This window comes from Apus apus, chromosome 5 (genome assembly GCF_020740795.1).
Source record: "Apus apus isolate bApuApu2 chromosome 5, bApuApu2.pri.cur, whole genome shotgun sequence".
NCBI lineage: Eukaryota > Metazoa > Chordata > Aves > Apodiformes > Apodidae > Apus > Apus apus.
Genome location: NC_067286.1, coordinates 54,480,566 through 54,491,453, shown reverse-complemented (window position 1 = coordinate 54,491,453; position 10,888 = coordinate 54,480,566). Strand labels below are relative to the sequence as shown.

At 52.6% G+C, this 10,888-nt stretch overlaps 1 protein-coding gene across 1 annotated transcript; it reads right to left on the bottom strand.

The window, feature by feature from the left end:
* Positions 1-5,274: 5,274 nt before the first annotated feature.
* Positions 5,275-6,099, bottom strand: DIO3 (iodothyronine deiodinase 3). Its single transcript, XM_051622587.1, has one exon. It carries the CDS (start codon positions 6,097-6,099, stop codon positions 5,275-5,277), a length of 825 nt encoding a protein of 274 aa, XP_051478547.1.
* Between the last annotated feature and the right edge of the window lie 4,789 nt (positions 6,100-10,888).

Here is a 10,888-nt window from a genome sequence, read left to right as displayed (position 1 = left end):
CAGCTCTTGAATGTTGTCTTATTAGACATTCAGGAATTGCTTCTGGGTCAGGATTGTTCTGAGCACTGGGAGAGTGCTATGTAGAAAGCTGAACTACCTTACCCCATCTGGCCATGTCCTAAAGGTCCTATTGAGATGGAGGATATTTTAAGTAATGTTAACAAGAAATGGAAAGAAATGCTTCCATGAGCAAAGTCAAGGAGAGGCTATTAACTTGGAAAAGAGAGAAAACATCAAATAACCCTGATCTTCTCTGTTTGATGGCCACAGGAACTGATGGACCAGACTGTGGGATCCTCACTTCTGTAAAAATACACTTTATACCCTGAGAAGACTCTTATACAAAACATATTAGCTTTAACCTTGTCTAGTAATGTATTTTCAGACAGGAAATATTGAATAATGCTTACTGTTCTAACTAGGATGTTTTTGGCTGTTGATTTTTAGTGCATTAACCACAGTAAACCCCTTCCAAAATCTCTGGAGAAGCAGATGGAAGGCCAAAAAGACAAAAAAAATACATGGAGTAGTCAATTAAGAGGAGGTCATAAATGAACCTCTTTTCAAGAGGCATCATCAGGAACTTGTCTGAAAAGGGGGATTTGCAAAGAAGGAAGCAGGTGTCAAATTCCTTTTGGCAGCTGGATGCCTAAAAGTGTTTAAAATGAAAAGCTACCTGATCTAAAAGCTCAAGATACCGAGAGGATGTGCCTTAACAAGTGGAAGGGAAGACATATCAATGGCGTTTATAACCCTCACTGTGTAGGGAGAGTGCAGAATGTTGAAACGTGCTGATGTGACTGGGTTCTGGCAGGATTTAGGATACTGGCACTCTCAGGGAGGATGAACTTGAGGATGATTTTTGAGCTCTGTATTCAAACATCTGCCTTCCACAGCATGCTGTAGAAAAATAGAGGGTTTGGGCCGTTAGAGAAGGAAGTGCAATAGCCCAGATTTTTATCATAATTACACCCAGGTGGTTCTGAAGTGACTACACCCGAGTCATTGAAGTTACACCAGTGCAAAACTTGTGTGAGAACGAAATCAAGCCTTTTGTTTTCTTGCATTTGTGTACCAAAAGAGCACTCTAACAGCTCTTAGTAAATAATAAATTAATAATGATATTATGATCTCCGTTATGGCTGGAAGAAGTACAGAAAAATTAGTGTCAGAGTAAGAATTTGCTTGCAAGATTCTTTGAATGTGTCATTTCTAGATTTGTACTGGACATAAAATGCTTTGCTAGACTGATTTTATTTTTTATTTCAAATATCAGAAATATCAAATGTAATCACTTTTTATGTGGTGAGCAAAACAAAACCTACAACTTATAGCTTATAGACGAAATGAGTAAGACCTACGTCCTGTTCATCATAAAACACCTTTAGATCCCCAACAGAAAGTAGTAAATGAAGATAACTCATGAAAGAAGCAATGAAAACAAGTGCTTTTTCTGTCTCCCTGCTGTAAAGCAAACAGTATTTTAGTAGTTGGTTTCGTTTGTGTTTCCCCATTTGTGCCTCAGAATACACCAGATTGCAACGTTACATCACATTTTTAATGACTGGAACCATGTCCTGAGATCCCCCTCTGACCACACCACAACTTCCTTCTCTCTTTTCCCCTCCCGGCCAGAGGACTGTGTGTAATTATGTTGAGGACATAATTCAATTAATTATTGACAGAACACGTAATCACCACTCAGATCTCTCTCTGATAAATCTCTTCGCTGCTCTCTGACTTCTGTTTGTCATGTACGAGGGAGGTGGAAAGGCAATAAAACTGTGTTTTAAAGATAGGACGCTTCTCAATATTCTCTTACCAGCCGGAGAGGTTTCTGACACTCCGGACTCTGGATGTGAAGCAAATTGTTCTTGTCTGTGCTAAACAAGTGTCCCCGAGAAAGCTCGCGGGATGGAGGCTTGTGCTTAATTTTCAGTGGAGGATATAATAGGAGCAGATAACTTTAATTTGAGCAAAGGACATTGGGCTTTCACAGCAAGTTTTTCTTTTGCTGGTAGTTAAAGTGATAAGTAAGAGCTCTGTGTTGGGTTTAAAGGAGGAACGTAGCTGACTTATTTAGGAAAAATAAAAAGTAAAAATAAAAAGAAGAATCCTGACCTCCCATAGCCTTTGACCAAAATCAGCCAGTAGCAGAAAGTAAAGACGAGGCTGCTGCTGCAACTGTTAAAGCCCAAGTAAGGGCAGTGATCGTTTCTGTCCGTATGACGGGAAAACGGCCGCCGGGTCGGGGTGGGGACGTGCCTGGGGGCTGCCCGTAACTTCGGATTACAACTAAAGCATGCCAAAAGCGCATAAGAAAGAGAGATAACGAGGTGAGAAAGGAAATAAAGGCTTTATTGTAAAGTACGGAAAACTAAGCTGTGGAAAAAAACTCCAAAAGACAGTAGGTAGAGGCTGCCCGGGCAACCTCGGCTAACCCGGTGCCGGGTGGGTGCTGCAGCGCCGGGCACCAGCCCTCGCCTTCACACGCCCCTGGGAGCCGAGCCCAGCGCTGGCGAGGGACCCGGCTCTGCACCGGGCTCCGCCGCCGCCCGCGCTGGGAGTCGCGGGGCGGTACCGGCCACACCGGGACTGTGGGCAGCGAGGCGTGGGGCAGCCAATGTCCTTCCCCTGAGGCTACCTGAGAAAGTCCTTTCCTGCTCCCTCCTGGGCCTTCTGGCTTGCAAGAGCTCTCCTGCCGTTGGTTTTTCACGGGGGACAGGGACAGACCCCGCGGGGACAGGGACAGGGCTGCGCCGGGGCTGGCGGGCAGCGGGGCAGTGGCGGGGGAGGAGCGGCTCCTTAACCTGGTGTCTGGAGCACGGTGTGGGAACCTGCCTCACCTCCTTCCCCCTCCTTCTGGATGTGCCAACATGACTTTTGTTCTGTCGGTGTCGGGAACTACGTTCAAGATGAGCGGGGCGTCGCCGTCCTTAGACAAGAGGCAGCCGAGTCTGCTGATGCTTGGGGGTCTGGGAGCAGGAAAGAGCTGCGTCGAGGGGAGGGAGACAAGGCTGATACGCCCATGCACTAGGCAAGAGGCAGGACGGTGGCTGGAAGCTGCCCAGACATTGATACTGGTACCGTTCCCGGGCGGGCGCTGCCCTGGGCGGGGCGGGGTGATGTCCCTGCCCTGCTGGAGCTGCCACAGAGGTGCACCCCCCCTCCCTTTCCTGTCCTGGGTTTCGCAGAGGGCTCTGTGCTTAAGCGTCCAACGCGCAGCAGAGGGAATCGAGCCCACCTGGGGCTCTCTGCCCGCCGCCCCAGCATCACGGGAGGTGTCCGAGCCGGGCGGAGCAGGCGCATCCCTGAGCCCGCTGCCGCGAGAGACCGGCCGGGCGTCTGCTTCTGGGGTCGGCGGAAAGGTGAAGTGCTGAAGGGCCAGCAGAGCAGGTTGCACACAAAGCGGCCACTTGAGCTTGATCTTTTGAAGCCTCAGCCGAAGTGGCCGGATTTCCAGGAGCGCTGCGCTCCCGCCGCTCTCGACGAAAGCAGGAGCTGCGGGGGCAAAGGGGAGTGAGGACCGGGGTCGGTGCAGCTGGTTTAGCTGTGAGAGACCTCCCGGTACTGCTTGTCTTGCGGGGTACTGGCGGGAGAGGTGACACGGACTGATCTAGACCGTGAATACTGAGAGATAGGGACATTGCGGAGACAGAGGAACATTGTCATGGACATGAAAGGGGCTGTAACGCCCTTACAAACAGCGTTCCGCAGGTTTAGCTTAGTCCTGCGGGCGCGACTCTGTTCCTCAGGTGCGGAGAGCTGCGTCCCTGGCTTTCCTTACCCTAGGGCGGAGCACCCCTCTCCAAAACTTGGGGGCTGAACAGCCCGAGCCTCTCTTCCGCTGCACTCAAGGACAAAGACGCGTTCATAGGCGTAACGGGAGGTGCTTAAAGACCCGCTGTTTCTGGCTGGATTTGCTCAGCTCCTGTGGAGGCTGCGGGATGCTCTTCATGCTCGTCTTCACCTGTCGGGATCCGGGGGAACAAGCTCCGGCACCCCGGCAACCTTTGAAACGCAGCTGCCAGCCCCCGGGGACGGGGGTGAGCCTAGCAGTGCCGGGCCGGGCGCTGCCCTCCTGCCCAAGCCCCGCTACCGGCCCCGCCTCCCCGCAGGTGCCGGTCGCTCTGCCCCCGGACGAGCTCCCGCACCGCCTGCATCCTTGGTGGGGCGGGTCTCCCGGCAAGGACGGCTTTCCCCGGCTTTTTTTTTTTTTTTTTTTTTTTTTTTTTTTTGCCGGGATTCACTTGCCTGCGCGGTGCCGGCCAGCTCTGCACCTTCGCCCTCCAGGGGCTCAGCCCCGGGCGCGGCTTGCCGGGGTCAGAGAGCGAGTGCACAGTCCTTCGGGACGGTCTTTAGGACCACCGATATAACTCCCTCCCCCGGGAGCCTCCGATGTTTGGATTTCCCCCTGGGGACGCCCAGTACCTTCCCTTCTCCTTCGGGTCGCGGGCAGTTCGCGCTCCTCCTGCAGCCGAGCGAGAGCCTGTCGCCGGGCGCGGCTGCCGCCCCCGAGCCCCCAGCAGCGCATCTTCTCCTGCCGCTTCGCCCTGCCCTCCTCGGCTGCGGGGAGGGGACCGCGAGGTAGGCAAAAGAGAAAGTGTGTGTAGCGGTGCGAACAGAGAGAGAGGCAGTCAAGGTTAGACGTGTATTTACTCAACCTTTATTATTTAAAAAAATTATTAAAAAAAAAAAAAGGTGAACGAACGTCTTACAAAACCCCCCCACATAAATAGGACATTCCGTTCAGCTCTGGCTATTGGCAGTTCTAGTACTTGACAACATCAGACGCGATTTCCTGGCATCAGAGAAACCCATTTCAAAATCGGTCATCACAAAGAAATACTAGAAATCCCAGTTAGCACTTGCTAGGCAGCACGGAGCACTTGTACACAACTTTTCAGACACACACCCGCGCACACACGCAGCTGGGAACAGATCCCGTAGGAAGAGAGCCTCCTTAAAAAATAGTAAACGCTTCTCAAAAAAAAAAAAAAAAAAAAAAAAAAAAAGAGAGAGAGAGAGAAAGGAGAGTTATTTACAAAACGCACATGGAAATACAGTATCGACAGAGCGTGGCTGGCAAATCAACATGATTTGAATAGAGAAAGGACTATGGCACATCTTGCTCGAAAGCACGCACAGCAGCCTCCTTCGAGTGTCCCCGGGAAGACAGCTCCTGCCATCCGCTTCGCGGTGCCTTCTCCCTCCCCACCTCTCCTCCCGCCCTCCCCTCGCCTCTCCACCCCTGCACTTCTTGCCAGGTCCTTTTTACACTTGGATGACCACCGTGCTGGGGCTCTGGAGCCGGGTTTTGTACTCGTTTAGCCAGCTCCTCAGCTCCGAGATCTTGTAGCCCTCTGGTCCTCTGCCTCCCTGGTACATCACCTTCTCCTCCTGAATGATGTAGAGCCTCTCGAAGTAGGCACCGTAGGCGGCGCTGGAAGCATTGTCCATGGTGTCCACGGCCAGGGGGCAATCGGGCGCCCCTTCCCTCATCAGCTGAGCTGCCCGCAGCCTGTCCTGGAGGCACTGGTGCTTGGGGATGTTGTAGGCTGCGTCCGAGCTGACCCAGCCGTCGGAGGGGTGTGCTTCTTCGATGTACACCAGCAGGAAGTCAGCAATGTCCACGAAGTGCGCGGCCAGGCGCTGGAAGGACCTCAGGCGGGCCATGAACGGGGGTCAGGTGCAGCTGCCGAAGTTGAGGATGAGAGGTCTCTTGCCGCGGGCGAAGTCAAGGATACGGAGCCTCTTCTGCCCGTCCAGCTGGATCACCTCGGGGTTGGGGGCTAAGGAGCCCACGTGCGCCGACTTGAAGAAGTCCAGCTTCTGACCGTGCCACACAGCTTTCAGCGACTCCAGCGTGAACATGCGGTTGGAGTCGGACACGCAGACCGGTGGGTCGTCGGGGGGCGGCCCCTCGCTGGCGCTGGCCGCCTCCTCCGCCGTGGGCATCATCAGCATCTTCTTCCTAATGCACAGAAAATCCAGGAGCCAGAGCATCACGGCGGTGAGCAGGAAGCGGGGGAAGAGGAGGATGCAGGCGGCCGCCTGGGTGAGCAGCTGCAAGGTGTGAACGCCAAGGGAGTGGAGCATCGCAGCGGCTTGTGCTGCAGGGCGCTGGCTGCCTAGGGGCCCCCACGCACCCTGCTTGCCGGGGTCTGTGCAGCACAGCTGAGATCCCGCTTCTCTTTAAGCCCATTTTATAGTCAGGGATTTAAATGAAAAGTGACTCCACCTCCGGCCAGAACCCGCCCCTCTGGAACTTGAGCCTGGGGATTACCTACCCCTCCACTCTAATGACCTAAAAATACACAGACAAAAGGGGAGAGAGCCCCGGCGGGAGCTGCGAGGGACGTGCAACGAAGCAGGGAGCAGGCGCTATCAGGCACCACCAGAGAGTCCGAGATAGGGCACCGCCGGGGTCCCCGGCGGCAGATAGCGGCAGGCGCTCACAAACAGCCCCGCCAAGGACAATGCAACAGGCTCAGCCCGACCCCGGCCCGCCCCGACCCCGGCTCGGCTCCGCACCGGCTGTGCGAGCGCGGGGCTGGCGCCGCGCCGGAGAGGCAGCGGGAGCGGGGGCCGGGGCCGTCCCGGCAGCGCCTGCAGGTGACAGGGACGGGCCGCCTGCACCGCCTCTCTCCCCGCGCCTCCTTCCCCTCCGCGCCCCGCCAGTCCACTCGCCCCCCGGGCACAGCCTCCGCCCCGCCACACGCCCCGGCGCCGCGGGGGCACCCAGGGCTCGAACCCGCGGATGCGGTGCTCCCGCATCATCCCGGCGCAGCGGCGGGACGAGAGGCGGCCGCTGCCCCGGCCCGCAGGCAGCCCCTGGCCCCGCGGCCGCTGGCCCGAGTCCCGGGGGCGGCGGGTCGCTGCGCGGGGGAGGGGGTGCCAGGTGGGCGCGGGCCGGCGGGCGCTGCCCCGCGGGGAGGAGGGGCGCGGGGCGGCGCAGCGGCCGCTAGGGGGAGCTGTTGCCCGAGGAGCCGCGGCGGCGGCAGCTGCGGCGGGGCTGAGCCGCGGGTCCTGCCCCCGGCCCGGGGCCTCCGCGCCCCCGCCGCCTTGCCCGGCGCCCGAGCCGGAGGGGGCGTCGCCCCGGCCGCCGTGTCCCCTCGGGTACGGATCAGCAGCTGCCCCCGAGGGCGCTCGGTAGTGAGGGTCACCCCGGGGTCGCAGGAGGCTGGGGCGGGCGGGCTGGCCGCGGGTGTGCGGCGGGGTGCGAAGGCGCGGCCGGGCCGCCCTGCGGTTGCGGTCTTCGACCGCGCTCGACGCCGGTTTCGTCAGGACGGCCTCTGCGTCTTCGGAGATCATCTCGCCCGGTCCCGGGGACGCAGCGGGGCCTGGGGGCGTCTGTCACCCGGGCTGCTCCTGCCCGCTCAGCCCTGCCCCTGCCCCGCAGAGCTGGGGCCAGGCCGGGGCTGCGGGGCTGCCCCGACGGGAGGGCGGCGGGCACAGTGGCGGGGGCAGGAGAGCGCTGCCTCTGCCGTGTGCCCCTGATCACCGGGGGTCCCGCTGCATCCAGGTGAGCTGTTGATCGGGGCAGACGGCTCTTTTACAGCCACCCAGGAGAAGCCAGTGATGTTTTTTTTCTGTCATCAAGTGAAGTGTAAACACAAGCTTCTCATGTGAGTAGGTCTAGCAAAGTTCTTACACAGATGACTGAAGTGTCACCTAGTGGGCATGGTCAGGTGGACCTATCTACTGTCCACAGAGTGGGCATGCAAGGACCCATTTTTGCTGGGGTGGGATGTGTATCAGTACTAAGGTGCTTGCAGATGCAGAACTGAGCACAGACTGGCCACCTTGTCACCCAGTCAGGAGGGATTTTATGGCCCGTAAGTGCCTTCTTGCTGGATTAGATGGAGACCTGTCCCAGAGGTACGGAGCTTAAATCTATCATAGTGTATAGACACAGCCCTAAACGAAATACACCAGCTCTGCTCACAGCCTTGCCACTCCTGTGATGCAGGGTTCCCAGCTAGCAATGTGCGCATCATTTCCTCACTAGCTTCTTCAGAAAGGGATATTGTCCAAAATGCTGAACACTGCCCTCTGCTACACAAATATGACTCATGCATCCCTGAGCTGCTGCTTCAGCTGCTGCTCACCCAGGTGCCTGCCACGCTGACTTTGGGGACACACGACCCAAGCATTCCATATGTGTATGGGTCCTGAGCTCCTCATGTAGTCTTTGGCTGCAGGTTCCTAGGGGATTTGCAACTCCCCCTGGTTTCAGCCTGCACTTCTCCGAATGTGTCTGTGCATGTCTCTGTGCCTCCTGTCTAACATCTGCAAAATGGAAAAATTAATGCTGAGCCCCCTCATGGGAGTCTAGGCGGCTTACTTCATTTTTATGTAACTTATTATGAGAACTCTGAATAAAAGGCAAAATTAAAATCTCATTTCATTTTTTCTTTATCTGGTTCCGAATAGGCTGTTTTAGAGCAATCTAATCAGGCGCCTGGTTTGCAGCCCCCTGGTGCATCGTCTTCAGTTGGTGTCAACCGCAAGTGAAGGGAACTCGGCATTTTAGCATCTGAATGGAAATGTATGCTCCAGTCCTCGTAAAACCATGTTCATACACTAGCCTGATTAATAACTTTTTTTTTGGCATTCTGTGGTGCCCATTCCAGGGAAAATTACTGAGTAGATATTTACTATATTGTCAAACTTATTTTGAAGTCTTCATGTGGGCCTCTCACCACCTCTCTGTGCAGTTATGCAATCCTGAAAACCACAAATTAAAGCCTCTAAACAGACGCAATAACAAGTTGTGGTAGCTCTGAAGAAACCCCCAGGAAAAAAAAAACTGATTTCTCAAAGCGACCTCTTCAAACTATGCTGACAGACAAAAGCCTGAGTAAACAGATGGGTTTGCAACCCTGAATATCAACAAACTTTGCTCTACTAGATCAGTGAGAGATAATCTGAGGTAAAAAATGTATTTGGTCATCTATAGTGTATTTGTAGCTGGATAGGGACTTTGGAAATGACTTTTTCTCCATTCACTGGAAACAGCTTTGCTTTGTTTTTATAGTTTGAAGGAAACTTTTGAATTGGGGCTTCCTATTCAGCTGTAGGTAGATCAGAGAAATGAAGGATTTTGCTTCCGTGGCCCACTGCTGCACTTTCCTGACAGGAAAATTGAAATATAAGGTGAGGCTGCTGTTCCATAGTGAAACGGTGGCTCTGTGTGGCTCTCCAAGCCAGGCACCAATGTGTTCTGTCGAAGTACAGTGCTCACATGTATACAAAACTCCATAGGAAAGGGTGGAATTCCTTCTGCAGCCCTTTGGTTTATGGGAGGTTTGAAGTGACGTGTCACTGCTGTTCTCACTTCTGTGCTATGCTGGAGGGTGTTCAAAATCATGTGTTCTCACCCCAGTAAACTCTCTCTCTCCTTCGCAAAGGTCATACCTCCCAATCGGATCTTGGATTATTTTTAGCTATCATAGAATCGTCTTGTTTGGAAGGGACCTTGAAGATCAAGTCCAACCATAACCTAAATCTCCCTACCATAATCTAATTTACCTGTTCAGTGCTTAAATCATGTTGCTAAGCACTGTATATTTCTTTTAAGGCATTCTTTCTAGGAATCCATATTGCTGCTACTAAAACTGTGGGAACTTGTGTCTTCCTGTGCACTGAGGAGTTCGTAGAATATGTCCTAAAATACAGGATTAACAGTGGCACATCTGGTTATGGGTGGTTTTTACTCTTGTGCATGTGGTCTGTGGTTCAGCAGTCACTAACTTAAGTATATATGTTTGTGTGTGTGTCCGCACGGGTGCACATACAGGGTTCACATTATTTCCTTTTTTGAGAACTTTATAGTTGTAGTTTTTCTTCATTTGATAAATGTAATTTATAACTCTTTGAAAGTTCTTCTCATAAACAGGAGCTAAAAAATAAATTCAGCAACTTATAAAAACAAAACCTCAAAAAGCCGAAATTAAAAACATCAGGCCTACTTTGATGTAGAGGATGTGTTGAAATGGTATATTTACATGTTTATTTTCTATTTTATAATTTCCTGCGCAAAGGCACGCAATACTTTCTGACAGGAAACTAAATGTGTTTTGGAAGAGTTCCACTTCTCATGTCATCTGAATTACATGTCGCTAATATGTTAGAACAGAACTTTATGTGAAGGAAATGAAAAAGCCTTCACTGAAGTTTGGATCTGGCCCTGAAATAAGAGTTGGTCAATTTTGTCTCATGTATGTGGCTACCCAGTGACTACAGAGAGGTGCAGTATCGCAGTGGTAAATTACCCTCCTGTCTGGTATCATTAAGAAGTGAGTAAATGTTATATTGCTGAAATCGGAGATAGACAAACTCCATTTGCAGTTGTTTGCTCATAGTGACACCTCTGGAAAAAAGTTACCATAAGCTGGAGTCTGTGCATTGGTCTGGCTGCCTCTGGATCTACATCACTCATCATCTTTCAGCACTTTTAGCTGACACTTGTTTTTGTTTCTCCTATTTTTTTAGTACTTTTTTTTTAAAGTGATGTGGGGTTTTGTTTTTTTTTTATATATATATATGACTCAGGAGAAACCACACAAAATCAAGCACCTAGCCAATGCTTTGAGTAGCTTTGAGAATTGAAAGAAAGCAAGTGCCACACTGCAGATTGGTCTATAAGATTGCTAGCAGAGCCATGGATGTTGGCGATCCTACCACACCCTGGCATTCTCACCTTCAAATACATTAAGATGTCACATAAGACAAAGAAGTTCCCTGCACTGAAGCTTTTTAATCCTCCCCCCCCATCTTGCTGACTCTGGGTTGAACTGGGAAGGAATTGTTTAGTTTGGAGGAAGGACAGATTCCACAGCTACAGGTCTGTTAGTGCAACACACAGGTTTTACCCTGAGTAAGC